At 38.6% G+C, this 22885-nt stretch overlaps 1 protein-coding gene across 1 annotated transcript in view; it reads left to right on the plus strand.

The window, feature by feature from the left end:
* Window positions 1–22885, plus strand: part of LOC124622184 (meiotic recombination protein REC8 homolog) — a 380857-nt gene that overhangs the window by 61582 nt on the left and 296390 nt on the right. Inside the window, exons 5-6 of the mRNA XM_047147832.1 lie at window positions 12501–12685; window positions 13014–13123. Of these exons, the coding sequence (XP_047003788.1) occupies window positions 12501–12685; window positions 13014–13123 (295 nt within the window). The remainder of the gene's footprint in view (window positions 1–12500; window positions 12686–13013; window positions 13124–22885) is intronic.

Here is a 22885-nt window from a genome sequence, read left to right on the forward strand (position 1 = left end):
CATACTTCAGTCTATCTGGGAAAGTACCCTGCTTCAGAGAACTATTACATATGTGGCTAAGAATCCCACTTATTTCTTGGGAACAAGCTTTTATTATCCTGCTGGAAATGCCATCAATTCCATGTGAGCTTTTATTCTTGAGAGAGTTTATTATCTTCCTAATTTCAGGAGAGGTGGGTGGAATTTCAGTTGTATCAAATGGTGTGGGTAAGGCATCTTCCATTAACTGCCTTGCTTCTTCTAATGAACATTTAGATCCTATTTTCTCTACGACATTTAAAAAATGATTATTCAAAATGTTTTCGACTTCTGGCTTGTTGTTTATCAAGTTTCCATTCGCTTTGATGGTGATGCTGTCATCCTGTACTCTTGGTTGCCCTGTCTCCCTTGTAATAATATTCCAAATTGTTTTGATTTTGTTATCAGAGGTATTGATCTCAGACATGATGCACATGCTTCTGGACTTTTTAATAACCTTTCTTAAGGTAGTACAGTAGTTTTTATAGTATTTGGCTGTTTCTGGGTCATTACTCTTTCTTGTTGTTAGATACAGTTCCCTTTTGTGGTTACAAGATATTTTTATTCCTTTAGTAAACCAAGGTTTTTTGCATGGTTTCTTATAATTAGATTTAACTACTTTCTTGGGAAACAGTTTTCAAATTCTCTTACAAGTGTATCATGAAATAAGTTGTATTTTAAATTAGCATCGGGTTCATTGTACACCTCATCCCAGTCTAACTCCTGAAGATTTTCTCTTAAATTTCTAATTTTTGAGACATTAATTGAACACACAACTTTGGAGAGTAGTTTTGAATTACTGAATGGAGCTATGTCATATATTGTAACTAGCTGAGCATCATGATCAGAAAGGCCATTCTCAACAGGACAAGAATTTATGGTTTTAAACCGATCTTGGTCTATAAAAGTGTTATCTATCAATGTGCTGCTGTCCTTTACTACCCGAGTAGGAAAATTAATGACAGATGTCAAATTGAAAGAACCGAGCAAGACTTCCAGATCATTCTTCCTATTACACTCTTTCAGTGAATCAACATTGAAGTCCCCACAAATAATAATTTGCTTTCCCCTATCTGACAGATAGCACAACAAGGCATCCAAGTTTTCCAGGAATAAATGAAAGTTTCCTGAAGGGGACCTATATACTGTTACAATTATAAAAGAGCCCTCCTTCAGTTTAACTTGACAGGCACGTGCTTCTATATGTTGCTCTAGACAAAACTTTTTTGTATCTAAGCTTCCTACACAGTGATAACTTTTGACATATTTGGCAACTCCTCCTTTCACCTTATTCTCTGTACTCATATGTGCAGCTAGTTTATAACCACTGAAATTTACCTTTTCCATATCAGACACAATGTGATGCTCAGACAGGCATAGTATATCTATTACACTATAAGATTGAATGTCACCTAAACAAACCAGGAGCTCATCTACCTTATTCTTCAATCCTGGGATATTTTGGTGAAAAATGGTAACATTATTTTTTACTTTACTTTCGTGAGAATATACTTTTTTCTTTAATCCACCAATATTTTGGTTAAATATGGTAACATTATTATTTACTTTCCTGTTGTGAGAAGTTTGTGAGTTTTGGACCTCTTTAGCACCTGCCTGCCTGATCTTCTCATTGGACACTGATATTAGTCTAAAAAAGAGGTACATCCATGAGTACTAGTGTCCTCCCTTATAGATTTCGCTAACAACCCTGCCAGTTTACCCTTCCCTTTCCTATTGAGGTGTAGGCCATGGCTTGTGAAATCCCCCCTATCAATAGCCTCGACAGGAACCAATCCAATGTCTGACAGAGTGGCTGCCCTACGCAACTGATCCAACCCCATATTTACCCTCCTGACAGAGCAATTCAACTGGGGCTGATCATGCCGCACACAAGCAGGCACCAGTCCAACATTGGTATGGGTCGTTGCCGAGGCTATTTTCACCATGTCACACTCAATACTGTAGCACTGATCCCTATCAGTACTGTTTCCCACTCCACCCACTATCATCACATTATCCTGCTTTGTGAAACCCTTGCACAAGGACCCTATATCCTGTACCACCTGCTAAGAGATGCACTTGGCTTGAAAAAGTTTGTGACCTGGTACCTGTCACCCAATTCTTCCTGCAAAATCTGGCCGACACCTCTTCCATGGGTGCTACCTAGCAATAGAAGTTTCCTCTTACTTTCTACTTTTTTTTTTGAAACAGTTTGTTTCCTAGTGAGATTCTGTTGCATCTTAACTACATCTGCTTCTATTGGAGCCTCTTTGTTACTTAACTGTGGTAGCAAGGCAAATCTGTTGGTTGTGCCAGTTGGGAAACTGTAAGACACTGTCCTCTTTCTGTGGCCCCTGTTCCTAGCTACCACTTCCCACCGCTGTTTACCCTCCTCCCCCCTTAACCTCTTTATTTCCTCCCTCGCTCTGTCCAAATCAGCCTGAAGGGCTCTAATTTTCTCCTCCTGTTCAGTTGTAATCCTATCTCTTGAGCAAACCCTGCAAAAGAATGGCAGAGTCTCGTTTGCTTCCCCAATTCCCACAGCGCTACAATTATCCCAGTGAAACCACCTGTCACAACAGCTACACAAAACCCCTGAACTAACTTTCTTACTGCAGCTCACATACTTAGTATCCATGGTAGTTTGGAAATTAATTAAGAGATTTACTAAGTGATAATGATAATATATTAAATACAGATGCAAAAGGACACTAAATATGTTTTGGAAACTAATATGTAAGTAAACTATTACCAAATGCACTTCCCTAATTCCCATTATATCTAATTTCACCATATTCATTTCCATTTTAAATGGAACAAGACAGCTATTAATGATAGCAGAGGTTAGGTTTTAATTTCCCGTTGACTGTGAGGTCATGAGAAAAAGAGCACAAGATTAGAGTGGGGGCACAATCGGGAGTCAAACTACAATGTCCATCTTAAGGAACTATGCATACACTGTGTCTCCTACTGAATCAAGGCATCTGGCCTACGTCACTCAATAGCTTAATGGAGAAAGTCACAAGAGTTTCAAGTAGACATTTTTTTGAATCTCTTTATCACAATGCATAACTAGTAACTTGACAGAATATGTTTAATTAAACAAAACATACAGAAATGTCTTGAAAAGGCATCCAACATTCCAAATTCTCATCCATAGAATGCCAGTCTTATTTTTTCTAATGATGACATTCTTCTGAGTAGCATTCATCCAGTGCTGTGGAATGTGGACTATTTTTCATCTGGAATATTTTACCCAATGGGATGCCATCATCATTAAGCCATGCAGTTAAGTGGCATGCCCTCAGGAAAAAGTCAGAGCTGTAGTGTACTTCCTTTGACCTTCTTTGTAACCATGTGTGGTTTGAAGAATGCAATACAGAGTTGCACATTTTAGTGATGTACAATTTGCATGTTCAGGAGGATATTTGAAAGATGGGCTTCCACAGCATCCTGGACAGTGCTGTCCCAAATTGATGTAGGCTGTGCTGCAGTATTTGTTTTATTCTACTGCACAGCATGTTTAGATGCAAGTATGAGGTGTGATCAAAAAGTAACATTTTTACAATTTCTTTTTATGTTGTTGGTACACTTGTTTCAGATATATTTTTGCATTTCATCTGTTGACTATTTAGTTTATTGTTGGCAGTCCAAAAGGTTACACGTGCATTCAAGTGCTTGTTGAATTTTTATTTTTGCAAAAGATGGATCAAAGCATTGCATTAAATTTGGCTTGAAAAATAAAATAAAGTGCAGCACCACATTCGAAATGGTGACTGTGGCTTTTGGTGAATCTCATGTGAGTAAGTTTGTTTGGCAGTGAAAAGTGTAGCAAAAAATTTATTCCAATATTTTTGAATTTCAATATAAAATGATATGTAGACATTGGTCAGGGATTGATGAGTGAAGTTGACAATGATCCACAACTACTAAAAAAGTTGTAACAGGTGAGAAAACATGCATGTATGAATATGACAACGAAACCAAGGCCCAATCGTCCCAATGCAGACTGCCTATAGAGCGGATACTGAAAAAAATTTGACTAGTTTAGTTACTCACTGTTTTCTTCAATTACAGTGGGATAGTGCATCATGAGTTCTTGCCTTACAGTCGTATGGTCAGTAAGGAAACCTACCTGGGAATTATGTGCTGTTTGCATCAAGCAATCTGGAAAAAACCACAAGAATTGTGACAAAACTATTCATAAAAATTGCATCATGATAATGCTTTCAATCACACCTCAATGCTTGTTCATCATTTTTTGACAATAAAAAGAACCATTATGTTGCCTCAGCCACCATATTTGCCAGACATGGCATCCTGTGACTTCCTTCTGTTCCCAGGGTTGAAGAGAACCATGAAATGACATTGTATTGCCACCATTGATGAGATAAAAACAGAATCACTGAAGGAGCTGAACATCATAACGCAAAGTGAGTTCCAGAAGTGCTCCCAGGTTTGGAAAAAGTGCTGGCACAAGTATATTATATCTGATGGGGATTACTTTGAATGGAACGAAGTTGATGAATAAATAAATATTGTTTAAGAAAAACAAAAATTTCTGTTACTTTTGATCACACTTTGTATGTGTTCAGCAACGGCTGACTTGGGCTGAACAGCCTGATGTAGTGCATGTATTCATATAGTCTGTCTTCCACCATTCTTATTGTCTGACCAATGTCATAGTCCAGTCACATTTATGTTACCACCACCTATGTTCGACATTGACATGAGCCCTATCATTGGAGGGCATATAAAGTGTGTCAGAAGGGCATGGAATACAGCATAATCATTGTCATAATGTGGAAATGGTGTTAATTATCTGATGTCCAATAAGGGAATGATTATCAGTTTTCGGGCAATAATGGCGGCATTTTCGAAATGGCTAAGTTTCTAAACTGTTTGTGTGTCGCTTGATTAAAGTATACCTTGCATGGCGCACTATCCAAAATTGGCGCCGAGGTAACTGTGGTGCACCACAGGTCATAGATGATGGGAGTGAACGACGGCTGCGGTGATGTGTACGGGTAAATAAATGTGCAACAGTTGAGCAACTGATCGCCCTGGTAAACCAAGAGGCTACTAAAAGTGTCCCCTCAATGACTATTCAGCGAACTTTGCTGCTTATGTGCCTCTGCAGCAGGTGGATGGTTCATGCACCCATGCATACCAGTACTGCAATAGGACGTCCACTAAGTGGCAACAGGTGTTTTTTTCAAATGAACCATGTTTTATGTTTCATCACACATATGGTCATTGGCATGTGCAGTGTAAAACGCCTGAAAGCAGACACCCTGCAACAAATTTCAGAAGGGTCAGGCTGGAGAAGGGAGTGTTGTGTGTTGGGAATGTTTCTGTGGCATTCCCTGGGTGATCTTGTCATTCTGGAACACATAGTGGATGAACACAAGTTTGCATCTATCATTAGGGGCCATGTCCATCGCTACATGCAGTTTGTTTTTCCTCTGATGATGGCATCTATCAGCAAAACAGTGCAATGTGTCACACAGCTCACTTTGTACATGTGTGGTCCAAAGAGCATCAAGATGAGTTTACCATTTACCATACTGCCCTGGCCACTGAACTCCCCCTGATTTAAATCCAGTTGAGAATCTGTGGGACCACCTCTATAGAGCTGTTCATGCTTTGTATCCTCAACTGAGAAATGTAGCATTGCTGGCCACGGCACTGCAGTCAGCATGTCTCCACATCGTTGTTGGTATCTTTGAGAATCTTATTGACATAATACCTGCGTGTCTGACAGTCCTCCGTGCTGCAAACCGCAAGTTATTCCAGCTATTGACAGGTGGTCACATTAATGTGACTGGTCAGTGTATTTCTTTCCAGTCACACAAGATGCAAGCTCCTCCTCATTTACTCTGTAATTTATGTGTTCTTTCATTAAATGCACTTGATTTAATTTTATTTCTATTTTGTTCTTGCCAATTCAGTGTCCTATGTGTTGAAGGTTGTTCAGGGCTAGTTCTACTAATGTGTGACATCTGCCATTTCTTGTATCATAACTGCAGTTTTACTGCAGTTTTCCACCAAAGAACTGTTTTTATTTCACTGTCACATGTTCATATTAAAATTTCTCATTATTATCATCTTTTAATATTTGCTATCATTATTGACTTCTGTAACTATTTGTAGAGGTTTTTTATGTGGTTGTCGGAATGTGAATACATTTGTGCTTAGGCCTGAATTATTATTTATGTTTATAATCAGTCTTGCTATTCTGTCTGGGACTCCTTCAGTATTTATACTACAACCCTGTTTATAATAAAGCCTTTGTCATAATTTTGTGCTGGTGTGTTTCTTTGCCTGGTGTTTTTCTTCTATTAGTCTTTGTTTTCTTTGCTGCCCTTCTGATAAATGTAATACATCCTTTTGGTTGTATTTATATTTTTTTTCAGCTTCACTAATCTGTCTCTGGATACTAAATTTCTGCAATTTATTATCTGTAAAGAGATAAGTAGCTAGATGTGCCATGTGATCTGAAGTCATTGCCAGAGCTCCGCCTAACAACTCCCAGTATTCTTTTGCCCAGATCTAAATACCAATGTTCCAGAAATTTGTACATGGCTTCGGGATCTTGAACAACGCTGTTGATGATTCAGTAGCCTGGCAGTGCAAGGCCCATCTTGTTCAGTGAGGCTTGTGAGCAGTGCCAAACCTTAGCAAAGCTACACTCATAGCAGTCACAGTTTTGGTCTATGCACTTCTAAGTTTCAGAGCCTGGTATCAACATGACCCGTTTTTGTGCTATAATCTGTTCATCATAAGAATAAACCTGATGTAAACATTGCACTATGTATTCTTCCGCATTTGCTATAACCTCATTGGATTTCCGTTTCTCATGAAACTGCAGCCAAACTGCCTCGAGTATTGTCAGGTACGATAACAAGGGTACATTTTGTGCTGTGCGTTACGCGCACATTGACTTAGCGATAATACGGGACCACGGCTTTACTGGCGAATTTAACTTGAACAGCACTGGCCCGTCAGCTGGTCCAGATAGCCTGCAGTGACGTGGTCAGCTGCAGTTAACAAGGAACAAGAGACAAGCAGGGGTGCAATACAGCTTCGAATGCCATTTAATTTTTGAGCGGAATGAAATAATACACTGCTTTTTGTGGTTTTAGGGCGCACAACTTCAGTGGTCATTAGCGCCCATATAATACACTGCAAATCTCCCACAATACGCTCCTTAGACAACTAGACGAAAACAGCAACACATTATTGTTTTTAGCTAACCTATTATTGTAATTAAAAACAAGAATATTGAAAATTCCTGACTTAACCACCGGGTAATTTTTCTGCATAAGCTGTGTGTAACGTAAGAGAATATTGAAGCAATTCACCATATAGTTAAATATTGAAGCCACTGAAGGTATTACTTACGGTCAGTTGTCTGATAATCTCTTAGCTCCTCCCGTATCCGATTCCAAGAAATACTTTTCAGTTATGCAACTGTCATCTGCTACGTTGATAACTAACCTATCAACATCAGAATCCACGAAGCCAACTTGGCGCAGCATTTTCTCATCTTTTATGACGAGCTGTTCTATATCCCACCAGCGTTCGGCAGTGACGTTTGAAAAAGCTGTGTGCGTTAGTTCCAGTACGTCTGGCAGCTTAACAGTCTTGGTATTTCTTGGGCAAAATCACATAAATTGGCTCCAAATCAGTTCTGCTGGGTTCAAATTGTAATGGTACTGTGGAAAATGTAAAAATGCAGCATTTGTGAAAATGATTGTTTTTCATGTTTCTATGATACTTATCTATCTCTGTGGTATAAAACGATAGACATAGTCCAAATAAAGAGGATTTGGTTTTTCATTTTTGTCTTAAAAAATTAAATTGTTATGTTTTCTTAATTTGAACAACTTTATGAACAGTCTTTCATAAAACATCGGTAATTAAGAAATTGTATCTGAAATGGCAACAGGAATTTCATGTCCAATATGTAATTAGAAATAAGAAAACGTGCATTATTCATAAAAAATGAAGATGAGTTTTATAATTAAGAGATGTAGGTATTTCAAATTGGACGAGAAAAAAATGATACTGGGGATATTGGAACCAACGCACGAATAACAGAATTTGTTTACATTCAATGATGGTACCGACTGTGCTACATGTTCTATGCATGTTTATTTAATAACTGCGGTATATAGAGCACCGGGAAAACTTCAGAGCCGATTATCTCAGTAAATTTATGAAAAACATTAAGAACATCGTATTTCTCAGTATTTTTTAACTGTGTTCCACGCGCGTGGTTCACTACGGAAGCCATTTTTATACTGCGCATTAACAGCGCGACAATCAGAGTACAGCGTTGCAGAGGCTGGGACTGTACACAATTTTTGAAATAAAATCTACGTAACTAAAGCATGATTAAGAAAAATATTGGCGGCTGTTAATACATTTGAATGACTTAAACTTTCATTTAACATAACTTAGTAATAAGATATCTAATATATAAGTAGGACCTACTTCCAAGAGCATAACAACACCAGTGCACATGTGCTACGGCTTCTGACCAATCATTGCGTTTGTGTTTGTTTACATCGGGTTTATTCTTATGATGAACGTGTTATAGTTACAGGCAACCATTGACCTCAGATCTCATCCGTATTTTTCCTCCATAAAGTGACCCATAACAGCTGTTATCTTACGGGTGCCAACAGCTTCAGAGTGTAAACATCTGTATTTTGTATTTGGATCTATCATGGTTAGTTCTCTTAATCTTCATTACAATATAATTTAGGATTCTCTTCCAGCATTTAGTAATTGCATTTTGCAGCCAGAGTGTATTTTCCAAGTATTGGATGACTCTTTGATGTTCACTCATGGAGAGTGAAATGAGATGACAGGACAACAGTGGTTTGTTCAGTTAACTCCTTTATTCCAGCCCTTGTCTGTAGTACATGAGAAACAGCTTGGTGGAGGCATCCAGTTGCCTCTCATGCAGAACAATGGGCATCTGGCATTGCTGACACTGTAGAGAGCGGAGCTGAATGTTGCGTAACTTGAATGCTGCTGTCAGCAACATCTCTGGATGTGACCATGATGACAGCGCAGCTGACGGTGCCCGTGACCTTCTTCCAGCAAGTGGGTGGCTCTCTGCTCCGTGGGCAGCTCTCTCGTGAGTGAGGGAATGTGCCCTGTTCTGTGGTGGAACAGCAGACCCCCATAATGCATTCTGGAATGTCACTCTGGGTGTCACAAGCTTGTGGTGTAGCGTGTGATACTGAGATGAGAATATGTTAGTACACGAGTGGCTGAGCACGTTCCATGGTAGCAAGTGAGGAAAGGCTTCCGTCCTTCTGCAGCATTGGCACCCAGCTGGCACAGCTTCGCAATGCTTGTCGGCCATGTTTTGCTTCATCATGCATCATGCATAATGCTCTTGCATGCCTGCTGCTGACTCTGCTGCAACTCACTTTCACTCTGGAATATTTTTTGACCGAATAAGGTCGATACGCTACAAAGGAATGTAATGAACTTCATGCTCCTTCAATGAGTGTCATGTAGAATGCACCATGTGACCTCAGAATGATGGAGTGTTTATTCCATATAATGAGCATCAACAGAACTTCTTAGTATTGTGCATTGGTATCTGGAACTGCCACTCAGGAAACTGGTATAAGATATTATGTAGGAACCAGAAAATTGTCCACACTTTACTGGACAGAAAACACTAATAATGCATGGCTACCACTATGTCATGGTGAAGGAACTGGTGAAAGAAAAGTGGCATATTGTGAATGGTTATATAATTACTGATGTTAAGCAGTTATTTGCTTGTTATATGGACCATATCTATGACATTTCACTGGTACATGGATCTTGTCAAGAAGCTCTTGAATGAAATATAAATTTGCTGTGAAAATAAAGATACACATTGAGCATTTACGCTACTGCACTTTACATTAATTTCAGATTCAGTAATGAAACCACACTCACATAGAATATTGTTTGTCCATAAATTCAACTATGGAGTAGGAACTGTCAACCAGAAAATGTTTCAGTTTGAAATATGATGCTATAGAAGAATGCTGAAGATTAGATGGGTAGACCACGTACCTGATGAGGAGGTACTGAATAGAATTGGAGAGAAGAGTACTGTGTGGCACAACTTGACTAGAGGAAGGCATCGGTTGGTAGGACACATTCTGAGGCATCAAGGGACCACCAATTTAGTACTGAAGGGAAGCATGGGGGGGGGGGGGGGGGGTAAAAATCACAGAGGGAGACTAAGAGGTGAATACAGTAAGCAGATTCAAAGGAACATAGGATGCAGTAGTTACTTGGAGATGAAGAGGCTGGCACACGATAGCGTAGCATGAAGAGCTGCATCAAACCAGTCTTTGGACTGAAGACAACAACAGCAACAACAACAACATTACCTGTTGGTTCCTTTGTTGTACAAAGGAGGTTTTTAAACATTTTTATATCTGCATACCTTTCTTCCTTCACTGTGTAAGGTATTGCAGATGGTATGGTGGGTTCACAAATGAAACAGTTGAATTTGTTTGCTTATGTTAGTTATCAGTGCATTCACTTGAATGCCCAGCAGTCCACCATTCCTTCCAAAGAACTGCTTCTTAGTCAGAAGGCCAGTGTTGGGAGCACAGTTTTCATTGCATGTTATTTGCCCAGTGTTTTTTGACAAATCACTGACGCTAAATGTATTATTGCTGATTTTGTATACAGTCATCATTCAGCTGAATGATTGTGTTCGTGAGAGATAAGACTAGTAAGACAGGGTATGATGACACACATTCACATACAGCAGATGATGGAGATAATGTCCAACACATCTAACAAGTGGAGTATAGGAATGTCAGCCAATCTGTTACGAGGGCTGTTTAGTTAAGAATGATCATAATTTTTTTTGACAATATAGCTTTACTCATCCTCATAATTTTGATGATCCTTCTCAAAGTAGTCTCCCATGAATGTGATGCGCTTGTCCCAGCATTGCTGCCAATCTTCAATTACATGCTGGAAACCATTTTTTGAGAGGTCCTTCAAAATCGCCTCTGCAGCCTTCACCACTGCTTCTGATGTTTGATTATGCCTCCCATGACATTTCTTCATGTTAGGGAATATAAAAAAGTCATGTGGGGCTAAGTCTGGACTATAGGGAGGGTGAGGGATGCACTTCACATTGAGTTTTGCAACATTGACAATGTGCGGCCATGCATTATCGTGGTGCAGCATCCAGTCTGCTTCATAGAAATGTGGTCTTTTGCACCTGTTATGGACTTGCAATCTTTTCAGGACATCCCTGTAGTTTTGGCCAGTTGCTGCTGTGTGAGCAGGTACAACATGCTGATAAACCATTCCATGAATATCAAAGAATATGACCATAACTTTCCCAGCAGAAGCAACCACTTTTGCTTTTTTGGGGTTTGGTGATGAAGGGGATTTCCACACTGAGTTTTGCTGTTTGCTCTCAGGATCAAAATGATGTAGCCAAGTTTCATCAGCAGTGATTACATTTGAAAGAAACTCCGGATGTTCCTCTAACATCAACTTTAACTGCATGCAGACCTGCATGCGAAGGTCATTTTGTTCAGGAATCAACAGCCTTGGAACCCATCGCGCACAAACACATGTCAAGTGTAATTTTTCTGTCATCAATGTGTGGGTGGCACCCAATGAAATGTTCATTGTTTCAGAAAGTGATCTTAAGGTAATTTGTCGATCCTCTCTCACAATGACAGCAGTAGTGTTGATGTTTTCTTTCGTAAGAGTGGTAGTGGAGAACCGGTTCCACCATCCTTTGAAATTGCTTGTTTCCCCTCTTTAAACATTTTAAACCACTTTCAGTCTGTGCTGTAGGGAAGAACAGACTCTCCATAGGGCTTCTGTAACATTGTATGAGCCTCTACTGAAGATTTGTTGAGACGAAAGCAGAATTTCAAAGCCACATATTGTTCTTCGCATGTTACCTCCATTTCAGCAGTAGGCTATACTGAACATGTCTGACCTTGCCTGCCTCTCACAGGCAGGAACCAGGAGTCCCAACAATGAAACTACTACAGTGTGTTTGTTGCACATTAAGAGAACAGAATATCATAAGATTAAATTTTAACACGAGAAATTATGACCATAAAAGAATTATGATCATTCTTTATTGAACTGTCTTCATACTTCTCAGTAGTAACAGGTAGTGCCATACTGTTCAGTGGTTGTTAAAATTGGGTTGCCACTTGTAACAGTTCAAGTGGTACATTACTTGCTGAGGCATTAAGGTATGTGTTGTCTCCATCTGCTTGTGTTGCTCTGAGTATTATCATTTATGCACAAGTTGATACCAGTTATTGTTAGCTCTTCTACAAAAGAAATTTCACCTGTCAAAAAATACCTTTCCCGTAATTTTATTTTCAAATATAACTTTAAACACATTAAATAACCAGTTGATTGGACCATGAGAAATAGTTTAGTAATTTATGTAATTTTCTCAGGCCGTAAGAGGAAGAAACAGCATCAGTTACAACCAGTTGATGAAAAATTTTTAGCAGAACTAACTGTTCCACTCAAAGCACCACCACAGGGAATTGCCGTCTCTCCAAGATTTTCCCCTAATTCGCATCCACCAACTGTTGCCATGCCACCAGATGTTATGCAGACTCTAAAGGTTCCACAGATGGTAAGTTCATCAGTGTACAAGAAGCTACACTATTGCCCTTTACATTGTGGGATATAATATTTTATACTCTTAGTAACTTTAGTAACGTGATGGAGAAACAAATGAAGAATAAGGATCTTCAGTCTACTGGATAATGTTCTTGTTTCATACTTTTATGTATATGTCTTCTTGCCACACATTAAAAATCAATGAATGATGTTAACTGAGTTGCAGGTATGTCTTGCAGGTCTAACAAAAGACCATAACTGTTGTACATTGTACAATATCTGACTATAGAATAGGATCAGGTGTGTTGTACTTCTGGAATTGTATTTGTTGCTGTTGACAGATACTTGATGACCAGGGTACAGATGCACCTGTGGAACAGATCTGTGAGCAGTTGACAAAAATTTTTGCTGCCGAGGAGCTGCTTGTGAGTGATTCTCAGAAGACTGAACAGTAAGTGCTATTATAAATATTTCAGTTAAAGAGAATTGAATTTTAAAGTTCAGTATTCTTATATTTATCACAAATATATCTCTGTTAAAACTATGCTACTGTTTGTCTAAGTCATTCTTAGCAAATTAAATGATATTTGATGTAATTTTGCACACGCATTGAATGTGAGACAGTGTGGTTGAATTTGCTTTTTAACACTACAGGCCATTTCATTGGATAGCTATTCTGTCATTGGCAGATGGTAGCCGTAAGCCAGGTTACTGATTGATGGTGATGTAGTGATCATTTATAATTATATCAGAGGGAAACTTCTTTTTGAAGTAACTGTAAAATTACAAAGAGCAGAATAGCTGGTCAACAAGATGCAAAATTCCAGTACTGCTGATAGACTCATTTACAAGTGAAAAAACTGTTGCTAGCTTTTGAAACAGTGATGAAACAAAAACGAAAGAAGGGGAGGTGTCAGAGAGAGGAGGAGGTTGAAGATCACCAAACAAAGGAAAAAAAATTGCTTGCTAGACATTGAAAAAGAGATCTCTGAGGACTTGGGGGGGGGGGGGGGGGACGACGACATGTAAGTGGGAACTCGTGCTCTGAGGATTCCGTACCAACTTAATTATGTACATAGTAAAAGTAATAATTCATGTGACTTAAGGCGTGATACGAATCTTTCTATTGGTTGCCACTTCAGCGATCTATGTGTCACTAACCTATACCAGCTATCCAACCAGGTAAAGGGAACCTACAGTTTAACATGGAATCTAAACTGTGTCTTATTTCTGGCAATTCCTCACATTGTTTAGAGGTGAAGACTAGGTTAAAACAGAGACTGAAAAGGCCATCGCCTGACTGAGGTTTGATCGTGTGACCTCTGGGTTTCCGGGTACATGCTTTACCACTAGTCTCCCAGCCCAAGATGCATACAGATTTTTTGATGAGTGGGTTCACAAGTATCAAAATATATGGCATACAATGTCTGTTCAAAAATTTCCAGAATTTTGTCCACAAAATTTTTCTGTTCTTACCTTTTACTTACTGTACATGGTCTCATTTGAATAATCTCCTCCACAATTGATACACTGCTCCCAACACTGTTTCCGCTTCCAGAAGCAGTCTTGACAAACTTCTTGCTGGATCAAATGAAGTGGCATCTGCAAATTTTCTTTTATCTCATGTACTGTTGTAAATCTTCACTCTGTCAAGGTCTGGAGAGAATGAAGGATTAGGCAGCACAGTGATTTCGTTTTTTGTGCAGTAGTCATGTGCCAACAGGAATTGATGGGGACGAGACATGAATTGTCTCACCACATTTCAAGTCATTCCCTTCACACATTTTGTCACAGCTGTCGCCATATATCCCGATAGTACCATCGATTAACAGTTTGCTCTTGTGGCATGAATTCATGATGAACCAATTCTTCAAAGGCAAAGAAAACTATCAGCATGGCTTTAATATATCAGGGTGTATATGACCCAGGAGATCCGGGAAAACCCAGGAATTTTTTCATCTGGGAGAAAACTGGGCAAAACCCGGGAATTTTTTAGAAATCCGGGAATTTTTCATTGTTTTAGTTTTCAGTTAAATGTTTGTAACTTTGACTGATAAGAACCAATAGTCTAAGAAAGAATATTACTGTATCTCACTACTGCAGAATAATACTGTAGCAATAAAACATGAACAAGAGAAAATAAAACAAAAATAAAACTTTTGTTGTTGTATATGGTGCATTTCCTTTGCAACTAAACACAGTGCTCATACAAGTGTCTGCCAACAGCAAAATGTGTCAAAGGCTTTAGGAAGACTACGCAATGTTTCATAGCAACAAATTGCCTCTGATGAGTGTGACATCACAACTGTTTACATTAGATTCGTTTGAGTGGCTGGTTCTAAGCACTATGGGACTTAACATCTGAGGTCATCAGTCCCATAGACTTAGAACTGCCTATACCTAACTAACCTAAGGACATCACACACATTCATGCTGAGGCAGGATTCGAACCTGCGACCATAGCAGCAGCACAGTTCCAGACTGAAGCGTCTAGAACCACTCGGCCACAGCGGCTGGCGTTTGAGCGGTTGCAAGCGAGCTTAAGCGCATGTGTACTTTAGTAGCGTATGAGTAGTACCTTCTCCCGCGTCTGGCTACAGAAGTGTGGCAGTTAGCTATGTAAGCAATACCAGCAAGCATCCAGATGCTATCTGGGAAAATTTTACTGGTGCGCCTAAGCTGCCAGATTCACGTGAACATTTTTGATCAAATTCTGAGTTGATTTCTGAACGAATCGTAAGTTGATTTTTAAATGGGTGCATAGTGTACGTGAAATAAACCTTCCTGCAGACAAAAGGGGCGGGGCTATACAATCTGAGTGAATAAAGCCGAACGGGTGAATGCCAGTCACTGTTTATGTTGTTGACTGGGTTTGCAAATGTTCAGCATTGTTATAATTACTAGCGAATTCCATAAATTCAGACTACCAGAGTGGAAATAAACGACTAACAGGAATAACAAGCAACAAAGATTATGTATTGTCTTCTCTGTGTATTCAAGAAAATTAAATTTTGACAGAATATTGTTGGCCAGATTGCTACACTACTAAGGGCCAGTTATACAGTCCCTGGCTAGCAGCCGCTAAAGTTCTATTCTGGGAGCCGCGTGGAAAATGCTTTATACGAACACATAATAACGCCTAACTGGAGAATAAATGCGGCATAACTAAACCAGTGATTGTGACAGCGTTAGTGAAGTTAACCAGAGAATAAGCTTTGACATTGTCAGGAATAGTTACAGAATTAGTGATGACATGACTGTTTCTTAGAATGAGGAAGGAGAAGAAACGGGGACTCACAATTATGGAAGAATATGACGATTCCAAATTTATATAAAAACTTCGTACTACTACTTTTCGGTCTTATGCTTCAGAAGCTAGAGAGTATGAATGAAATGTGAAACTATTTCCTAACATAAAACTTATAGCGTGTAGTAGGCCTAACAGGCATTTGATTTTGGTACATTGTGAATTATATTTTGTGGTGTTATAAAAATGACCATTTATGCCAAAACAATCTCGTTTATTTGGTATGTGTAACAATTGCTGCAATATTAGCCAGGCTTATTTTGTTTTATCTAGCAGACAGACAAAATACACGTAATCAGATCGAGAAACCACACCAGTCTTGGGTACTATTTGTATTAACAGAGTTTCTAGTATTGGACAATGATATTTCGTTTTTTCATGCAGCAAAACGTTGACAAAGTTTGATGAGGTAATAGAGTCTTTCCCAGAAAGGAAAGTATGCCATATAAAGCTGTGGCAAGACTAGAGAGAAAAAAAGGTAGGATTTAAGAAGTGAAGAAATGTGTACTTTCTTGCTTGTCTCTTGTCTTTACTCGTTTTATGTATCCTATATTTAATTTTATGTCACACAAAACAGTTATTAGCTAATAGGCTGTAAAGACTGCAAATTTTCTGAAGAACTCTTGTTCTGCCGGCTACAAATAATCCCATCCAGTATTAATTGCGAGATTTTTTTTAAAGAGGGGCAGGATGTCAAACCGGCTGACTGGGAGCAGGAGAGGCACCACAGGACATTTTAATTTCCACTGGCCTGAATATAGTTTGATGGCACCCATTACAAAATATTACACGTTTGAATTCCACAGAGTGAAATATAGAGACGTGTGATGGAAGAATGCTGTGTGAAGAGGCGTGGCACTGCACTTAAGCACACTTAAGACCAAATAACATGTATTATGTTCCCTCGAACATATATGTTTTATGTATCAGACTGTTCAGAAAGATGTGAGGTAAAAAATGAAGATATCTTTGAAAAGTTGATTTTTAAAATTTTTCTGTGCCCTACCTCAAACGCTTGAGGGAGGGGAGTGCCACTATCTAATATTGCCTCAGTTCAGAAATATTGTAGATCCGGACCTGATGCACAGAGTGGTCTTGAGCTGTAGTGGGGAGGTGGGTAGTCTCCACGGGATCCATGTTTACGTTAAGTGATTTTGCTGTATCCTCTTCGTTTATTGCTCTCACGTCAAATGAAAACAAAACGGATTTCTGTGGCCGGGAGCTATCAAGTGAATTAAAATACATTCACATAATTGCGAAAGGCTAAAATATGTTATTAGTTTAAGATTTTATTTTGTTTCCACCTTTCTGACAATCAAGCATTAATCACCTTGCAGAACAATGAAGTTATTTTTGTCGGTTTGTTAAAGAAATTTGACTTTTATTAATCTTTTCTGTTGAGGCAGTCAATTTATTTGAAACGAAGTGTTTAATTCAACACTATTGGCTAGTTTTAACTGTTCGCTGAATTTAAAGTGCACATTTTCATCTTCTAGCACGTTTGACATTATGCCATAATAAAGAGGTAATACAGTACTGGTACACCAAAAAAATTTACATCTGAATCTGGACATACAAATGTGCACTTTCAGCCGAATTATGCATTTTAGTATATTTCACAAAATTCCCATGCTCTTGGAGTATCCTCTAATGTCTTGTTACTTTTATGACAAAATGTAAGATCTTGTAATGTTTTATACGTACAAATGTACACGCTTCCTACATCATCGTAGCTCCGCAAGCAAGGTGATGCCTGTTCTCTAGCGCTCTCTGGCAACTGGCGAAACGAATCTATTTCTAACAGGTCGCGGGAAAATATTCCGAATGGTTGTTTGAAAAGCGTTACTTTCAAAGTAAATTTCCTTTTTCGCAAGATGAACTGTGTGCTTGATTGTCTGATGAATTTCTTAAATCACAGAGCGTTTGGCTCTCATTCAAAAATCCGATCTTTAAGGATGACCATTTAGAATATTTTCGAGCCCAGATCAGACATTTATGTCGTTAAAAATATTACTGGTGCATTTGTGTGATGTATCTTAAAGTGAAACTCATGCAAAAAAGATCAACTTTATGTGTAACAGCATAGCTTCTCTTGCAACTTATTAATCTTAGAGACCAATATTATATGTGAAAGCTTTTCTTTTCTTGTAGCAACATTATGTATATTAATTTAAACCATTACCTTTTTTTATTCGTGTGTTTGCACTTCTTAACAGTGATGTTGCGATTGGCTGACTACATCACGTGTCCTATGCTCTGAATATCCGCTCTCATCGGCTGGCGAGATCGCTTGACATGAGCTACAACTGGCTTACAAAAGCGCATCGCAATCTCGATTTCAGTCCTTCAGAATGTAACATGCGGTGTTTGGTGGAATTCGAATTTAAACTTTTGTAATACGAAAATATGCTGTGTACATATTGCTGCACATCAGACATCTTTCCAAAACATGTTTTTTCCCCTGAGTTTCGTTTTCCAAAGTGCCAGGAAATTCTACGCTGGTGTGTAAAACCACAACCATTGACAGGATTGATAAGTTTCACAGTTCTGAGGAACACGGAAAAAGTGTATTTTCATCTGGGAGAAAGTGTATTTTTAACCGTGAAATCCGGGAATTTTTTTTCCTCGTCCACGTATACACCCTGTATATTATCTGACGAGCTTGCTTTGGTCCTGGAGAATCTCACGTGACCCATTGTGAAAGTAGAACCTTGGTCTCTACATCACAAGTTATGATTCTCTCAAGGAACATCTTGTTCTCATTTGCGCAATCCAAAAGCTTTTCACAGATTGCGAGGTGAAGATCTTTCTGGTCTTGACTCATGAGCTGTGGGACAAACTTGGCAGCAACACGATGCATTCCAAAATGCTGTGTCAGGATTTCATGACATGATTTACCTGAAATGGTACATTCTTCTGCAGTCTCATGGACAGTCAGACATTGATTGGCATGCACAATTTCTGTGATGTTCTGACATGAGTGTTGTCTGTAAACATCGGAGGGCATCTTGGATGAGTGTCACATTTGACTTCCATCTGGTCATTTTGAAACTGTGTGAACAATTCATAACACTTGAGTAGGGCTTACACACTCATCACTGTAGGCTTCCTGCATCATTTGGTTTGTTTGTGTAAAGATTTTCTTGAGTTTCATGGAAAATTTAATGCAGACGCATTGCTCCTCTAACTCTGTCCTCTCAAAATTCTCTAACTATGTGACACAATGTTCTACTCAATACAGTACTGAACAATAACTAACAAACATACAATAGTGAAACTTCCAATAATTACACATTAAACACAGGTGTGTGCATGGATGCCAACTGCATTTCGCTCCAACACACCACCAGCACGAAGTTATGAATGATCCGAAATTTTTTGAACAGACCTCGTATATGGCCGTATCTTTGACTGCATTAACATAGAAGTTATTATTTACACCACTAAGGGGTTATAGACCTTCATATTTGACCTAATTTTCAGTTTAATACCTCTACCCTTTCTTAAGAAAAAAGTGTCTTTACAGATAGCCATATCTTTTGATTGCATTGACTTAGAAGCTTAAATATCTTACACTGCTGCATGACTGTGTACCTTAGTATTTGACATAAATTTCAGTGGTCTTAACTGTTGGACAGACAGGCAGACAGACAGTCAGCTGTTCAACAAAGCGATCCTACAAGAGTTCCGTTTTTACTGATTCAGGGGCAGAACCCTAAAAGGTGACAGCAAAAATTACAGATAACACATTGGCAAAATAAGAAGAATAGTGCCAAAAAGGTGATTAATTGTATCAAAAGGAAAATTACAATGAAGGCTTTCACAAATGGTAGTCATAGGTGCTGGTAGATATTTCGGGTTGTATAGGTATGGTCCATGAACGTATTTCGATTCTGATGGTTTGTCCAGAGCAGCATTGAGTATTGCCAGGGATGCTCCTTGTTCTGCTGTTTTACTGACTGATAAGTCAGATGTCAGAGAGCGACACTGTGAAAAAGGCGTGTGGTAGAAATTTACAGATGACTGACAGAGATAATCCTTGCCAAAGATAAAACTGAACTATTGAACTATCATCTGGTCAGTTCTGTAGAGCTATTGTCCATGTATCAATAAGTTCTATTATTTATTCTGTACCATTAAAATTGTCCTCTAAATATGATACGCGTCGATGGCTTCTATGTGTATCTTTGGATAATTATTTGTCACTATAGGTAAACTTTACTTCCTGGTTTCTTGACTGAAGAGCATGTTTTGCGACGGTTGATTATTCTAGGGAAAGTAGAAAGTTCATGGGCTGTTCCTAGCAACATTTTCCATGCAGAACTCTGTGGATAGATATTTTCCTTTAAAATGACTAGTTGAACACACATAGAAAGGTCAAGAGTGTCTCTGTGTGAGTAGTCCATCACCCTACCACTAGATTTAAATGTGTTGATAATTGACATGAACAAAAATTTTAGAATACAAGTGAAATAACAACTGAAAATAAAGAGTCACCTATGAAATGCAAAGGAAGTGGTATAGTGTGGAATAATTAAACATCTACATAACTGTTTGAAAAAAAGGATGAATCTTAATTTTAAAAAAGTTGAGGTAACTAGTTATTATGTGCAGCTATAAAAAATAAACGGACTCTAAAAGAGACTCTAAATTCTCTGTGTAGCTACAAAAACAAATGGCAAAAATATTTTAATCAGTAAAGAGTAACAAAATATGGATGGAATCCAAAAGTAATGTGAATTCCTTTCCTGCAGACAGAGGTATACCAGTTACAGGCTATCCTGCTACATACTTGTCTGTTTTCATTCAGTTGGCCAAGGGTCATTTATGGGGAGCCATTAGTTATGTTGGAGTGTCTTTCATACATACAGCTTCACGTTTGGCAATTTTTTTAGTTATGTAGATGATGTAACAACTTGAACATCACATTTCTGTTGCTATCATTACAGGCAGTAAGACATGGTTTTATGGGTACTGCGTAGAAACAAAACAATGATCAAGCCAGTGGAGGCTTTCTGTAACACCACAATCACAGAAAGCAAAATGTTTATAACCAGTGTACAAATAATGCCACCTCCCCTCCCAAAAAAAAAAAAAAATTAAATAAATGTAGTATTTGACCATTATCTTGCTTCCTAAGAGACTACTGTTGACAAGCATTATTGCTTCAATGTGCTGAAATGATTGTGTGAAGCATTGTTTTATAAATTTCAGTCAAAGAATTGGCTTCTGTATTGTGACAGTGCTCTCAGTTGCTCATCTTTGCATGCCAGGCAATTCAGCGTTGATGAAAATAAGGACTTCAGTCTGATTGACATTTGCACATGAATGGCTGTTGAGCAACTGATTTAAAGTAGTGTGTAGTAGAGGAACTCAACATGAGAATCCATCACTACACCCAGTGTATGTGCAGAAAATGGATTCATGGATTGTAATTTCTTCCCATCCTATTTTTTTCCTCTTTCACCAAGTGGCTTGATTGTCATGGCATGAAAAGCCAAATATTCATCATACTCTGCCTTGCATATTTTACTTTAGGAATTTCATTGATTACATTTGTCACTCACTCTGCCCCTTGCACCCAGCAGATGCTGATTTGAAACCAATAGATGCTAGTTGTTCTCCCTCTCCCTCTCTCTAGATTACTTTATGCAGTCCATGACAAAAAGGGACAAAATATGTTACAAGTACTCAAACTGGCTGTGCAATGCATTTTCAGAATCAAAACCTATATCTTAACTTCTGGGACGTACAACTGCATACCCCAGATACTTTCTGTAATGAAGCATAATGGAAACAAATACAGAAGAAACTACTCCAGGCGGGAAGCTGAAATGTGAATCCATCACTGCACCAGTATTGCAGTTGGGTCATTGAGTTCTGGAAGGCCCTAACCAATATACAGGGTTAAGAAAGAGTTGGAGCTTTCTGGAAACAGAAATTCTAAACTACAACTGAGACATAAATATGTTTTTGGGATATTAAACATCAATATGCATTTACAAATAAGAAAATTGAAACAGATCACTAAAATCCTTCATGAAAAGGACATAACTTTTTGCCCTATGGGAAACAAGATTCAAAGATGAACATGTTATGGGGTTCAAGCTTTATAGGATCTGTATAGACAAACCCAGAAACTGTTTGATGAAAGCCATAACACACTTGGGGACAGCTATTGTTGTTAATCATTGATGCTGTGAAGAAATTTATATTTCCCTCAGAAAGGATTTCTCTGTTAACAATAAGATATGGAAACAAAACACAATTGTGTGATTGGATTGAGGAGTTCCTAGATAATAGGACACAGCATGTCATTCTCAATGGAGAGAAGTCTTCCGAAGTAAGAGTGATTTCAGGTGTGCCGCAGGGGAGTGTCATAGGACCGTTGCTATTCACAATATACATAAATGACCTTGTGGATGACATCGGAAGTTCACTGAGGCTTTTTGCAGATGATGCTGTAGTGTATCGAGAGGTTGTAACAATGGAAAATTGTACTGAAATGCAGGAGGCTCTGCAGCGAATTGACACATGGTGCGGGGAATGGCAATTGAATCTCAATGTAGACAAGTGTAATGTGCTGCGAATACACAGAAAGATAGATCCTTTATCATTTAGCTACAAAATAGCAGGTCAGCTACTGGAAGCAAATAATACCACAAATTATCTGGGAGTACGCATTAGGAGTGATTTAAAATGGAATGATCATATAATGTTGATCGTCGGTAAAGCAGATGCCAGACTGAGATTTATTGGAAGAATCCTAAGGAAATGCAATCCGAAAACAAAGGAAGTAGGTTACAGTACGCTTGTTCGCCCACTGCTTGAATACTGCTCAGCAGTGTGGGATCCGTACCAGATAGGGTTGATAGAAGATATAGAGAAGATCCAACGGAGAGCAGC

Source organism: Schistocerca americana, chromosome 1 (assembly GCF_021461395.2).
Source record: "Schistocerca americana isolate TAMUIC-IGC-003095 chromosome 1, iqSchAmer2.1, whole genome shotgun sequence".
Lineage (NCBI taxonomy): Eukaryota > Metazoa > Arthropoda > Insecta > Orthoptera > Acrididae > Schistocerca > Schistocerca americana.